The sequence below is a fragment of the Homalodisca vitripennis genome, chromosome 2 (genome assembly GCF_021130785.1).
Source record: "Homalodisca vitripennis isolate AUS2020 chromosome 2, UT_GWSS_2.1, whole genome shotgun sequence".
Taxonomy (NCBI): Eukaryota; Metazoa; Arthropoda; class Insecta; order Hemiptera; family Cicadellidae; genus Homalodisca; species Homalodisca vitripennis.
This window is the reverse complement of record NC_060208.1, coordinates 224,574,612-224,590,778: the sequence shown is the minus strand read 5'-3', so window position 1 is coordinate 224,590,778 and position 16,167 is coordinate 224,574,612. Positions and strand designations below refer to the sequence as shown.

General features: G+C 34.5%; 1 protein-coding gene across 1 annotated transcript in view; it reads right to left on the bottom strand.

Moving 5' to 3' along the window:
- Positions 1-15,634, bottom strand: part of LOC124356013 (phospholipid-transporting ATPase ABCA1-like) — a 48,483-nt gene extending 32,849 nt beyond the window's left edge. The window contains 7 exon segments of the mRNA XM_046807159.1: positions 1,154-1,335; positions 2,231-2,407; positions 4,938-5,169; positions 8,017-8,175; positions 12,719-12,810; positions 13,444-13,674; positions 15,297-15,634. Of these exon segments, the coding sequence (XP_046663115.1) occupies positions 1,154-1,335; positions 2,231-2,407; positions 4,938-5,169; positions 8,017-8,175; positions 12,719-12,810; positions 13,444-13,674; positions 15,297-15,609 (1,386 nt within the window). The 5' untranslated portion in view covers positions 15,610-15,634.
- Positions 15,635-16,167: the final 533 nt, after the last annotated feature.

Below are 16,167 nucleotides of genomic sequence, written 5' to 3'. Positions count from 1 at the left end.
TTTTTCACACGTCTAGCACACTGTCAAACAGCCGAAGGTGAACAGTTTGAACACCTGCTACATTAAAACAAGTAACTGTTTTTAGAATTTGCGTTAGTGTTGACTCATGTTACGATAAACAGGACAAGACAGTTACTGATTTTATTATTGTAAATTTGTCATAAAATCTGTTAAAATAAACGTAGAGACCTCTAGTTTGGATTATTGGATTTAGTTTTTCATTCCCTTTAAAATGAGGGGTCACATGATAGGGGTTTGTATTTGAAAATGTTTAGTTGCCCCCCTTTACCCCCCTTTACTCAATTGTAAATTTGTCATAAAATCTGTTAAAATAAACATAGAGACCTCTAGTTTACATTATTTGATTTCTTTTTTTATTCCCTTTAAAATGAGGGGTCACATGATAGGGGTTTGTATTTGAAAATATTTAGTTGCCCCCCTTTACCCCCCTTTAGAAAAGGGGGGGAAAATTTTCAACAACTTGAGAAATTAAAAAAAATATGTTATAATAGGTACGGTCAAGGTTTCACATAGATATCTCGGACCGTTTAAATTATATCCAGGTGTGCCAGGACATAAAACTCACTCTGTATATATATATATATATATATATATATATATATAAAGTGGTGGATGTTTTGGTATGTTAAGTTGTTTGACGTAGCCATAAAAAGCAACAGTTTATACACAAATAAACAAGGGACTGTCATAATATGAAGTTCTTGAAATTTTTGTTTACATGAATCCTTTAGCCAATACCAGAAATATAATATACTGTTTTTGTTGTTGTATTAATACAATTTAATTAATTAATGTTCTTTTTAAATGTATTTATTTCCCCATATTTCAATACCATAAACCAATTAAGAGTAAAAAATGCATAATATACCATTTTAAGAGCTTTTACATTGCAGAATTCAGACAGTTTTGTAATCATAAATATTGCTTTAGATAACTTTAAATAAACAGTAGTTATATGGTCATTCCAATTTAAACTTTTAACGATGATCAATCCGAGAAATTTGTCAATGAATTTGTTGACATAGTTGAGAGATAATTTTGAGATCAACCTTTACATATTACATAGGAGTTATCTATAAAAGGTGCTAGACCATAGCAGTCAAAATGTATAAAGCGTCCAGAGCTGTCTTACCTGGAAAACAAAAGTGTAAGGTTTGGCTAAGCCGTATGGTCCTGGGTTGACGTTTTCCACATACCAAGTGATAATACTGAACAGAAGACAGTCCACTATCATCATGATGATAGCTACACCCACTGACACTCTGCCTCCTCCAGCACCGTCATCAAACATATCACTATAAGTCCAAGGGTGGCCTGAAATCCAAATCATTGAATGTTAGAATCCGATTTATCACAGCATATAATAGATATTTAATACAAAATAGGTTGTTAATAGATAACTACAGTACTCATAGTCAAGTTATTTTATTGATCAAGTTAGATAGTTTAATTATAACACTGAATAAAGTTTTATATCAGTCAAGTATACTTTTATTTTACTAAGGTCATTGTAAAATAACAAGTTAAGTTAAAGCAAAATGAAAATATTTTTACTTTGAAAGACAATGTCCCCATTTTACAAGCCAGACACTAGATAATATAGTATACAGAGTGTAAAAAAGTCCCTCGCTGGCTTGATAACTCCCGAACAATTACAGGGCAATAAAACTTTGTACATCATTGTTGCACCTATAAATCTACTTTTTGAAGTAACTGCCATTTTCTTATCATATCAGGGAGATGATCGGCAAGGAGTTAGAAGGAAATCTTAAATTAGAGGATAGATCGAGTAGTACATCAAATTAAAGTTCTCTATTAGTAGAGTACAATGCCGCAAATCCGACCTCAAAGGGTTTACTCTTTAAAAAATAACACCGGTTTAAAATTTGAAACATTAACAATGAAGCTCCTATTCTAGGTGGTTTAATATTCTTGTCTTGACTCAAGTTGTGACAGTTAAACTTAGTAAATGAATGCTGGATTAAAGAAATAGTTTTTAAGGTAGTTAGTGACTCTTCACATCCAATGGAGGATGGTATACAAAGAGTTGGAGGGGAAATTTAATGTAAGCATAGCTCAAGATGTACATTTTTTTTAAAACTGTTAGACCATCCCCATTGTATTTGAAGAATATGAAGAAACAAAATGATGTTTTCACAGCACGTAAACCTTTAAAGTAATTTAATATGCTTGATGCAAATATACTTACTGTTTCTCTGAAAGTTGTTGATGGAGTTGAGACCCCATTGGAGTGCTACTGGAGGCCACAGACAGGTGATTACGTTCACCACCTGACTGAACTTGCTTGGAGAAGCGACGAAGGTTGAGTCCAGTACAATTGATACTACGTACCACAGAAGTTCCCCCACTATCAGTGCTATGGTCCCTGTGTACAATTGTTTAGAATAAGTTTAAATCTCTCTATGGTTTTACGGTCTAATTACTGTCATGAAGCTCTATTCAAGCTATTCTATTCCTGAGCCATAACTTTATCATATGTATATCATTGGCAGCTGTTATACAGGGTGTCCCATAACTCCCTGGACAAAGATACACCACATTATTGTTCAGGTCAAGAAAGACATATTTCACCATATGAACATGGGTCTCCGATACTTAGTTTCCTATCTGTTTATCTGTATGTGTTTGTTTATATAAAAGTGAATATTTTAAAAACTGATAAATTAAATAATACCCAATTTAGCTAAAATCTTTATGATAACAAGTCTAGCTACTGAAAAAAAATTATCATGAAATTATATTTAGTATTTTATAAATGGCAGCCATTAAAACTTTTATACTTTTAATATCTTAAGAGCCTGCAGTTTTTCTTAAGAATTCTAGTTAAGAATCATCTAATTAAGAATTAGAGGATTCTATCACAAATCTAGTGACACCTAAATTATTAAAATCGAATAATAAATAGCTGATTTAGAGCAGATTTACTGTGACAAGACATAGTCCACAATGACGTTGTCAGCGAATAACCAACAATACAAACACTGAATAAACGACAGCTTTCAATGTGGGCCATGTCTTGTCACAGTAAATCTGCTATAAATCGGCTATTTATTCTTGTAATTATTGAGAAAAATTGCAGGTTTCTTAAGATATTCAAAGTCTTAAAGTTTTAATGTCCGCCATTTTGAAAATACCGAAGATAATTTCATGATATATTTTTTAGTAACTGGCCTTGTTATCATAAACATTTGAGCAAAATTTGGTATAATTCAATTTATTAGTTTTAATGATATTAACTTTTATTTAAAAAAACACATACAGACAGACAGATAGGAAACTAAGCATCGGAGACCCACGTTCATATGGTGAAATACGAGTGTTTGTCTTGACCTGAGCAATAACGTGGTATACCTTTGTCCAGAGAGTTACGGGGCACTCTGTATACACGTAACGGAAATTACTGATTGTATAGGGCAAGCTCCTGATAAGTCTAGATGCGTCACATGATCCAAGATGGATTAAGCCATGACTCCAAGTGCGTTATTACTCAATTTACGGTATCAGAAGTAGATAATAATATGGAACTTCTAGTGCACTTTTGGGGACAGTCAAAAACTCAATACAAATTTTTGTCCAAAAACATATCTAAAAATTCAAGCACAAAAATCTCAAACAAACTCTTTCACTGTCAGTTGTATGCAACAAAACCCGGTGTCATGGATTTTCAAAGTGGACACTTTTCCCATTGGTCTACAAAGGTCAATAAAGAAGACTTGTGAATAGGACAACATGAGTGAGGTTTCCACCTAGCAATACTGTACATAACCTGAATACCATGTGCAGATAGTACGTGTAGTGAAAATAGATGTAAAGTCTCTCAAAGAAAATTGGACCTATGATAGTAAGTGTGGTTATCTTAGTTTGTACCATTTACAATTTTTCAGATATTAGTACATGTAGGGGAAAATAAATATCAAGTCTCAACCTGTATGAGATGATTTTTTTTAAAATTAGTGAACATAAAGTTGCCATATAGAATTTTCAAATTTTAGAGTACATAAGGTATTTGTAATATTTTAGACTATGTACTGCATGTGCAGCCCGATATTGTGAGCACGCGAGAGTGAACAGAGGATAAATGAGTGGAGTTGTCAGCATTCATGAGTAGACAAATTTTTGTAAGCATATCAAAACTAACAGAGTAAGATGTAGTAAGTATGCTTTTAGTGTGGACGAGATTGTGTTAGAAAATGTCAGAGTTAACATTGTACGAGTTAAGTAAGATGTGGTAAGTATGCTTTTAGTGTGGACGAGATTGTGTTAGAAAATGTCAGAGTTAACATTGTACGAGTTAAGTAAGATGTGGTAAGTATGCTTTTAGTGTGGACGAGATTGTGTTAGAAAATGTCAGAGTTAACATTGTACGAGTTAAGTAAGATGTGGTAAGTATGCTTTTAGTGTGGACGAGATTGTGTAAAATGTCAGAGTTAACATTGTACGAGTTAAGTAAGATGTGGTAAGTATGCTTTTGGTGTGGGAAAAGACAAACTGAACGATGTACAGTCGAGTAAGATGAGTTAAGTACACCTTTAATGTGGACATAACACAGAGAGACTCTCTAAGTACTTCACATCCAAGAGTCTCTTTAACTGCAGTTTTATGTCATCTTGTTCCATCAAAATCAATATTATGAACCTGTATATCAAAGTGGTTTTGATGAAACATTCTTTTTAATACTTATAATTATTTTTTGAATCTAATCTTGAATGTTTGGAGGATTGTAATGTAAAGTACATATGGTATAAAAGTAAACATTATACACTAGCCTTGAATAGGTTTTCTTTTTAATTCTGTCACTTCTTTCTAGATTATTTCCAGATACTATAGATGTATATCTAGGTTATCCTGGTTGTTAAGTTAGTGACCTCCAGAAACTATAAGATAAACTGTATTACCGTTAGTGAAGAAGGTGCTGAGTGCAAACACGAATGTCACGAAGACGATTGTGAACAGAAAGAACATAATCCAGACTATGGAGAAGTTTGCGTCGATTGGAGGCCCAGAGCCTGTGTCTATAGTCAGTAATCCTGTGACAACCAGAGTAACAGGGATGTAGACCACCATGCTGTAGACAAGCCAGTTGACCCAGTTCACCCAAGACTTGAGTCCCATCATCTTCATCATCTCCTGAAAACAGAAGAAGGTGCTAAGTGCGAACATGAATGTCACGAAGACGATTGTGAACAGAAAGAACATGAGCCACACTATGGAGAAGTAGAACATGAGCCAGACTATGGAGAAGTAGAAACATGAGCTAGACTATGGAGAAGTAGAACATGAGCCAGATTATGGAGAAGTATAACATGAGCTAGACTATGGAGAAGTAGAACATGAGCCAGACTATGGAGAAGTAGAACATGAGCCAGACTATGGAGAAGTAGAACATGAGCCAGACTATGGAGAAGTAGAACATGAGCTAGACTATGGAGAAGTAGAACATGAGCTAGACTATGGAGAAGTAGAACATGAGCCAGACTATGGAGAAGTAGAACATGAGCCAGACTATGGAGAAGTAGAACATGAGCTAGACTATGGAGAAGTAGAACATGAGCCAGACTATGGAGAAGTAGAACATGAGCTAGACTATGGAGAAGTAGAACATGAGCTAGACTATGGAGAAGTAGAACATGAGCTAGACTATGGAGAAGTAGAACATGAGCTAGACTATGGAGAAGTAGAACACGAGCTAGACTATGGAGAAGTAGAACAGGAGCTAGACTATGGAGAAGTTTGCATCAATTGGAGGTCCAGCAAGGCGAGTGATTTAAGGAAATTACAAAGTAGTCTTCTATAAAAAGTTCAGAACAAATTGTAACATTTGTCAACTTTATGCCGTATAACCTCCTTCAGGCAACTATCTAATGTTGTTGTATTTAATAATTTTCTGGTAAATTTTAATACTAATTATATGATATTTTTTCTGCTTTACATCAAATATCTGTAAAGAGCATACATAAACTGGCATCGTAAATTATTGTTCATGTACATAAACATAAAACTAAGTCACCTCAACTGCACAAAAATTTCACCTGTGACAATAAACATAAACATCAGCCATGGCTTACGAGTGACAGCGCGGAAAAATCCGTCATGTGCCTGCAACTAATCAGCTGCAATCCCCGCAATGCACGAGGAATGGCACACCTATATCTCTTCTACTATGGTTAGTAAATATTATACATTTTCCTGAGCCTTTATTTGACAGGTAGAAAAATAAGAACTGGTGGTACATAAAGTTACAACATTGGTGTAAAAATGTGGTGTAGTTTATTTTCAGTTAAGATGTGTTTTTTACATGCAGACCTTTGAGCCAACTTTTATATGTTCAATATATTTTATGCCTAATTGGTACAAAATTTTATTTTTTCTGTAACAAAAGAGTAAAAATTCTGTTACACTTTTAAAAATGATTCGTGATGGTCGGCTCACAGTTCTACAGGGTGTCCAGTAAAAGAGTTCCAATACTTTATGATTTTATTCTACACATAAAAAAGAGCAAAAACGTTCATATAAAGGTATGTCCCTAAAACCTTTAGTTTCCGCCCACTTGTATGTTTTTTATTGAAATATTACATGTTTTGAACCATTTAAGTTAATGCTATGAAACCTGAGAATTGTATTAACTTTGGTAGACCGTTTTGAAAGTAAAATATTAACAAAATCCTTTAACCAGTTTCAAAATGGCGTTAGTTCAATATTTTTAAAGTCAAATAACAAATAAACCGGTATAGTAATAAAAAAATGCAAAGAATACAAACTACTTTGAAGTTGTTATGTCAATTCCAACGGTACCTTTTCCAACGAAATCCGTCAACGCAAAAGCGAGCACGGCCACTTTACAGATACGCTTGCACACGCCGGGAGCGCCAAACAACTGATAACTCTCATCTTATGACGTGTTTGGTGCTCCCGGCTTGTGCAAGCGTATCTGTAAAGTGGCCGTGTTTCGCTTTTGCGTTGACGGATTTCGTTGGAAAAGGTACCGTTGGAATTGTAATAAATATTTCAAAGTAGTTGGTATCTTTTAAAATTAGTATAACATATTTAAAACAGTTGATACCTACCAAAAGATAAAATCTTAGTTGCTCCCGGCTTGTGCAAGCATAATAAAGTGATCGTGGTCGCTTATGCGTCGACTTATTTCTTTGAAAAAGGTACCGTTGGAATTGATATAAAAAAGAAAAAATAGTTGGTATCTTACGCATTTTTATAACTATACTGGTTTGTGAAGGAAACAGGATTTTTCCGGACATTTGCCATCGTTCAGTGAAACAAGAAATCAGTAACACTACGTTTCGAGATCTGCAATATGGTCTCTTCTTCAGGTAAAGAACTAACCTAATACATAATAACAAACTAGGTTAAAATAAACAAATCTTACCTTAGAAATCTTATCTTAGAAACGTAGTGTTACTGATTTCTTGTGTCACTGAACGATGGCAAATGTCCGGAAAAATCCTGTTTCCTTCACAATCCTTCCATCGTCAAAAATAACCTTAAAACGGAGTATACTGGTTTGTTTGTTATTTGACTTAAAAATATTAAACATACGTCATTTTGAAACAGGTTTAAAGGATTTTGTTAATATTTTATTTTCAAAACGATCTACCAAAGGTTAATACAATTCTCAGGTTTCATAACTTTATCTTAATAGGTTCAAAAGATATCATTTCAAAAAACACATACAGACGTGCTGGCCATATAACTAAAGGTTTTAGGACGTACCTTCATATGAACTTTCTTGCTAATGTTTTACTGTAGAACACAATCCCAAAGTATTGGAATACTTTTACTGAACACCCTGTATACGGCTCCTTGTCCAGTTTACTCAGTAGTTGTCTCTCCACACTCCAGTAAGTTGCAATGTTTCGGTTATACAAAGCTACCACAGAACAGGTTTAGTGCCATGACGCAATATGTTACAAGATGGTGTAAGGAAGATTGTTACCCTTCAGTATTGAAAGGAATATTTACTTTTATTCCTGAAGTTTTCTCCTCCACCAGTCCTCCCATGAGAGAGGGCATGACGAATGTGAAGGACAAGGTAACAATGTAAGGTAGGAGACTCTTCACCAGGTTGAACTGAGTCGTACTGAGGTACGGAAGTTTTTCTATGATCACATTTTCCGGAATCTGAAACAAAACAGAGTGTACGTTTTAAAACATAATGAGTATTATATACGTTTGTATTTAATTTATCCGTATTCAATAAAGAGATGAAAACGTTCAGAAATACATTCTTTTATAAATGTATAATGAATGACTCATGAATTTAAAAGTATTACGTGATTAAATACATAAAGAAAACGCAAAAAGAAACTTTACTCCAACGGAAAACACATTAGAATATTTCTGCCAGTAAGTATACTACACAGACAGTGCCGCATTTCCCTATAGGCCCACTAGGCCCAGGCCTAGGGCGCAAAATTTTAGGGGGCGCATAAATTTTAAAGTACACAAAAGAAAAAAGTTGCGGCGGCGGGTGGTGTTGGCGCTCGGCGGGGCGGGTGGCCAAGGTCAACTAGGTCCGGGTGCGACGTTGACTCATTCATTGGTTCATTGCTTTTATTTATTCAAAACACTCCTATATATATATATATATATATATATATATACTATATGTTATCAAAATTACGTAATTAAGAAATTTACTGAATTTCTACGTCAGTGTAATCAGAGTCCTCTGGGGGGGGGGGGGCGCTCTTTGGTCTGTAGGCCTAGGGGCGCCGAATTTGTAAATGCGGCCCTGTACACAGAACTAAAAAAGTGTACTAACCTCTAAGTATAGAAAGTTAGTACAATTTGTTAGTAGTTAGTTCTAGATGTTGATATATTATAATATAATTCTCCAAATTAATGCAATTCTGTTGCGATCAATTTAATTTTTAATTATTTATTTATTTATTTTTCAATTTTGCATGACAGCTACAGGACATGATATAGCACAAACAAAGTACAAAACCTTCAATTATTCCCAAAACAGCCATCCTAACTAAAATTAATGAACTCTTAATATGAACTTTACATAACAAACTAAACTAAACTAAACTGCTGGCAGTTACACAAATTAATATTTAAATTTCTTTACACAACATAAGTAAATGAACTCTATACAATTTAAATAAAAATAACAACTTGCTACATTGTACACATACACTTCTACAATGAACAATAAATAAAATCAAAATAAAAGGTTGCTGCATATCTTTAAAATATTTTCCAAATTATCATTAAAAATATCTAAGTTAATTGGTTTAAATTAAGAAACCGTAGAGTCTTATACAAAGGAAAATTATAATGAGAAACTGTTCTACATCTAGGTAAAGCAAATAAATTAAATTCTCTAAATATATGATGTCATACATGCAAACCTATGTGACTTGACAAATACGAACTATCAACTGAATTATTAAGTAACTTACATAAAAAACTTATTGAGGCTAGTTCCCTTCTTATGGACAATTTTTTAATCTCAAACATTTCCCTTAAATTAGAAGTGTGCATGTCGTAAGGACATACATAATTATGTTGTTTGTAAAATAAAAATTTAAGTAATTTGTTTTGTATTATCTTTAAATTGCTACACTCTAATACATTTATTGAATTCCAGATAACAGAAACAATACTCTAATTTACTTCTTATCATAGTTTTATACAAAGTCATAATTGTCTCAGTATCGTGAAAATATCTTGAATTTCTCTTGACAAATTATGAAGGAAACAGGACTTTTCCGGACATTTACCATCGTTCAGTGATACAAAAAAATCAGTAACGCTACGTTTCGAGATCTGCAATCCGATCTCTTCTTCAGGTAAATAACTAACCTAGCACATAATTACGAACTAGGTTAAAATAAACAAATCATACCAGAGCGTTGTGACACGCGTGTCAGGAAACACAATTATCATGTTGTGTGTCAACTGCACTAACTCTAAAACATGCACTTAATAAAAAACGATCAAAACACGACACTAATTACTAAAACTGAACTACAGAATACACAGGTCACAATAGGTCTGCATTCGCCGACCAACCACCTACGACTGTCGTTGTAGGTAAACTTCCATAGTCAAAAACAAATTTCAAATAAAGAATTTTTAATTACTTTCACTTCAATCTGTAGCTATCCACTTGAGTTTATTTAGATCAAACTGGAGAATAAAAATAGTTCCATTTTTATTCGATCAAAATGTTATCAAAAGTAATGTACCTTTCCCAGGAATTCATTTAATTTCATTTTACCTTTCCAAGGAATAAACATAGCCTGATTCTACGATAGTCTCTAGATCATTATTTAAACCCCTTCAATGCATTTTAGCCGAATTGAACACATTCTTTGTTTCATGTAAAGGAGTAGAATACTCTCGGTTTTCATGCAGGCATCTTCAAACTATAGTGACTAATATAGGTCAGTACCTATATCCAGGGCTTGCCAGTCTTAACTAATGTGTAATAGATCCTGCGCAAAGTCAGCCTTTTTCAGATCTTATTCTTAAACATGTTACGTTGAGATTGCGTTTAATTTTTGAAGGGTTGCACATTTTCTGTTCGGAACTGTCTTATATTTTGAGCAAATTTCATTTTAAAAAGTTTCGTTTCATAATATCTACAAATATTATTGGCTGAGGGTAAGCGAATTCTGTTTGTACGATATAAAAAAAAACTCATATGTACACTTGGAATTATGCATGAAGGAGAAATTTCTATATGATGAACAGACATTTCTATATGAGTTTGATTATATTACATTTCATCCTATGGTATTTGGCTGGGCGTTAGCAAATGTTTTTCATTGGTCTTCTGGGTAACCATGGTGGCAAAGAGAAAATGGCGGAATAAATAAATTTAAACAATCTCAGTATAATTATAAACTATTTGAATATGTGACATGTTAAAAGAAGTACCCTAACTATCCCAACATCATATTATTATGGTGAATTAAAGTTTGGTGACAAAATTTTATTACAGCACTCTTTTGCGTTGTTATACCTTCCTTACGTCACCGGAACTTTTATTATTTAAACAAGCACCCTTGAGCACCAGACGCCAAATTGCTGACCTGATGTTCTTGAAGAAGATTTTGTCGTCGTCTTGTGATTCCCCGAGACTTTTAGAGAGGATCAATCTTCGTTGTCCTCGACCATCTTCAAGATCTGTGCAGCTTTTCGAGAGGGAATTCCTCGCTACGAACTATGCGTACAACAGTACAATACCGAGAATTCACAAGGTTGGGAAATGGTCTTCCTGCGCATATTGATTTGTTCAGCATGTCCGACACATCATTCAAGAGGGAGGTCACTAAATATCTCTCTGGCCACACGTGAAACTCTGACACTGAACGTTATATTTTGCTTGCTGTTTTTTGTTTTTGTTTTTTTTTTGTTAACACTTTTGTTTATATTTAATGGCATCAAACCCTGCATGTATTGTCGCATATTGTATATTTCACTAAATAGAGATGGTTTCTTGTGAATGTTATATATTGCTTGCTATTTTCTTAACACTTTTGTTTCATATATTATTATAATAGCATCAAAATTTGCATGTATTGTAGCATGTTTTATATTGTGCTAAATGGAAATGGTTTCTTGTGATTTTTTTATATATATCAATGAACATAGGCTACGCTAATCTTTATTTTTTCTTTCGTATTGTATTTGTTTCATATGCATATGTATGTCTCAGTAGTATATAAGTAACTCTATATTTTATACGCTACCGGTACTTTAATTAAGTCTTTTTTTACGGTTCCACCTTCATGTTGCACTTGTTTATGAACTATATTGCTGTTGTAATTTTTCTTTTTATTCACGATGTTGATGTTATTTGGCACTTGCTTTGCTTATTTTTTTGCTTCTGTTTGCTTTAGCATGTATGCATGTAAACTATTTATGTAAGTTGTTTATATCAAGCCTCTTGTATTTTCACAATACCTATAACAAATGTGAAATGGTGTATACCGTATGTAAATAAATAAATAAATAAATAATTTATTTAATACACAAAAATGTAAATGCACCATGTGGAGAGATATAACTAGAAAGATTTAATTTGACACATAACGTAGCTATGGTGGGGAGGATTAATTCAATATCAATGTTGAGTTAGCTCGAGCTACGTTATGTGTAGAAAACTCAGTTGCTCCACGAAGTTAAAAAATAAATACTAGGAAAAGAAGACACAACGGATTTTTTTTGAGATTCAGCACTGAAGTTTGAATTTTTTTGTCAAACCTGGATACAATTATTTGTTTCTTTTATATTTTGTACTGCTGTATCTTCAATTCTTATTAAACACAAACATGTATTAATTGTATTGTAGAATACTTCATTTCTTGGGTTTGTAATAATGTTTTCATGCTAAGTGCATTTTAGTATTAGTACTCATTTATATGCTATTTTTATTTCGTTGTGAACACTCCAGTGGACCGCCAAGTTTTAAGTTTATTTAGACTATAAGAGACGGTTTTTTGTCAATTTCGTTTTGTGCTAGCCATCTCTAATTGATTCGATGGCTAGAAATTCCGAGCTAAATTTTTATCGTGTACAAAACTATGTAAAATAACGGAAGGAATAAATACATATTATGTTTATTAATTGGATATGATTTGTCCTGGACATTAGGAGGACTCAATAAACTTAGCAGCTATGGTAACAGCAGTGAAGGGTTACTCACACTGATGCCTTGTTGGCTAGCGAGGTAAGCTTGATCAATAGCAGCCTGCACACTCAAAAATCCGCTACTCTGGTACAAGGAGAGACCTATACCTGAAATACAAGTTCACAAGATGTTATTATCCTTAAAACAAAGCCTTTTGAAATTAAAAAGTCAAACTGGTGTCCAATAAATACTTGAACTGTGAACCTTCCAGGGATTTTTACAGGTGAGATTGGTAAACTCTCGTGGGATTCCGATACCGTCACTAAACACCAGAGCTACGGAGGCTGCCTTGGATTTGTCTACCAAGAACATCTACGAATATGTGTGAATCTTTAAAATGAAACAAAGCCTAGTGTTATAGATATTAACACAAATCCAACTATTCCTTCGTTCTCTTATTATTTTTCCTTATGTCCTTAATTTTACTGTTTTTGCTTTTCTTATTATTTTGCCATAAGGATATTCAGATACAGACCAAGATCAGAATACCAATGTAGTATTCGTCACAACTAATCTAATCAAGAATATCTTTATTCATATTTTGTACATAATATAGGCTACAAAAAGAATATAAGAGAAAGCATTTTTTAATTGGCTTATTAGGGTCTTAAAATATTGTTGTATTGACACTATTGTTTGACATTGTACTGGGGTTTGCTTGATTTTTTCATTTTACCACAGTGTCCCTCTATTAGAATATATATATACATATTAAAAAACCGATAAAAATCTGAACACACCTCTACTTTGTTCCCCGTAGAGTGTGTCTTCCGATGTCTGAAACAAGGTCTCTTTGGTGGTCCGGAGGGTGTACTTAAGGCTGGTGGACGAGGAATCAGCGAAGATGACACCCACGCCTGCGGAGAGGTCGCTGTTGCCGAAGATGCTGTCGGAATTGCCGTTCTCGTCGATGTACTGCTGCCGCAACCAACTCACGACACTGTTCTCATCGGGTTGGGAGACCATCGTCACTGTGGCAGAAATAAGTATTACTCACAAGTTAAACGAGCAGATTTCCAACGATGAAAGAGTAATAAGACTGTTCCTTGGCGTACACCTAACATTTAGACTTAAAAACTCAGTAGATTTTGTCTCTTACCTTTTCGTCTTACGTTTTGGAAACCCTTGCCAAGTAAAGCAATGGATTGTTGAAAACGTCTGTCCCTACTTGGGCATGTTTGTGAGAGCAACTCTTATAAAAAGCCTTCATTTTAAACCACTTTATCCCATTACAAATGGAAATGGCTTGGACTCCACATTACTTAATATTCTGTTCACAAATTATAAAATAACCAAATGCCTTCATAAAATATTTTAATGTTTAAGAATAATAAAATATTATGAATTAGTCTCTGTCCCTGATATAGACGGTTTGATGTTGATATCATTTTAGCAATTTCTGAAATCAAGGGATCTTTTTAAAATTTCCATTTTTTGTAGATTTTATAGCAATTTTTGTTCTTAAAAATGTTTTCACATCCCTTTAATGTTTAAGACAACGGCCCTTCAAAGTTCTGAGAAGTCAACGATAACGCAACAGTATATACGAACAAATCCAAGAACTGCTAAAATTTCTATGAAATTTAAACTAAGCTGAGTAAGAAAATGTGAGGAAAATATGTTAGTATATCTTGCTTAGCCCAACTTAACTAATACAAAGTTTTAAGACAGCGGTCGTTTGTATTCGTGGTTTGTAGAAAATTTAAAACATGGACCAAACCATTTCTTAGAGACGCTCTAGTTAGGTCTACTTTTTTTACTTTCACATTCAAGCAAATGTTAAGAATCGCGTATGTGATGTATGTGTTGTTACGTGGGCTCATAAATATTATATTACATATGGGATATCTTTCGAAAGTGTTGAAATCTTCACTGATTTGTTTTTATTGCACTGTTAAAGATTTGCTGGAGAGGGTAAGGCAAGGAGGGCTTCATGAAGATGGTTGTAAGTCTATACATGTTTGTGTGAACTATCGTGAGAAATTTATAACTTTTTGATGAAATATTTAACAACAACCAGCACTCCTCCACAAGCAAATTTAGATCCTGAGGAAGTGCAAGGAAAGCTCCAGATATTTCAGCGCATTACTTTGCACTTTTCAGATGCAAATCAATTACAAAAACTTACTAAGTCAGAGAACACGAAAAAGTACGATATAGTGTCTGTAGTACCCATGTCATTCACTGCATTCCAGCTAGCTTGTGCGTGCAAAGACATTGATCTCATCAGCTTTGATGTAAGTGAGCATCCAATATTCATGAATCGCAAGACTCTTGAGTTGTTTGATGGCCTTAGCGAGCATCTTATATGCAATATTATTTATTCAGATTTGATACTTTGGAAGGAGTGAAACATTGCCATTACGATGACAGCTAATTCAGCAAATGGATCTCGAAATCCAGTAGGAGATTAGCGTGAACACTTACGATAAGTGTTTAGGGGTCAAGAACTCCATGAATTTGTTCAATCGAAGCAAAGAAGAAAATTTTAAATTTAAACTATTTTTTCAATTTTACTTACACATCCTTAGCCTATATTTTACACATCCCGTAAATTTAAATACATCATGGGAGAAAACTGTAAATAGTTTACCTTTAGTATTTTTGCCCAAGGTTGCTTGCACTGCTTTCATGATGACGTCACAGCTTGCGGAGACGGCTGAGGGGGCCGTATACGCAATCTTGTAGCCTTTAATGTATACTAAGGATGATGGGGTGTCAGTGTATTTACGAGCTTGGTCATCGTACACAATCTTGTCTTCGCTATCGACGCTTGACAGGTTTTGGAGATAGACGAGCAGATAGAAGAGCAGTATCGGGATGGCGATCTCTAAGAGTGTGATTATCCAACGTCGCTTCCTCAAGATCAATGTCTTCCATAGCAGAACGTTCAGGGTCTGGGCCATTGTGCTTCCTGCCAAAACAGCAAAGAGTGATTAGGACGTACAACTAGATACCGGTACACAGTTTTAACAGTATCTACTGACAATGCCAAGTTCTGCAGATAGACGAGCAGATAGAAGAGCAGTATCGGGATGGCGATCTCTAAGAGTGTGATTATCCAACGTCGCTTCCTCAAGATCAATGTCTTCCATAGCAGAACGTTCAGGGTCTGGGCCATTGTGCTTCCTGCCAAAACAGCTATGAGTGATTAGGACGTACAACTAGATACCGGTACACAGTTCCAACAGTATCTACTGGCAATGCCAAGTTCTGCAGATAGACGAGCAGATAGAAGAGCAGTATCGGGATGGCGATCTCTAAGAGTGTGATTATCCAACGTCGCTTCCTCAAGATCAATGTCTTCCATAGCAGAACGTTCAGGGTCTGGGCCATTGTGCTTCCTGCCAAAACAGCAAAGAGTGATTAGGACGTACAACTAGATACCGGTACACAGTTCTAACAGTATCTACTGACAATGCCAAGTTCTGCAGATAGACGAGCAGACAGAAGAGCAGAATCGG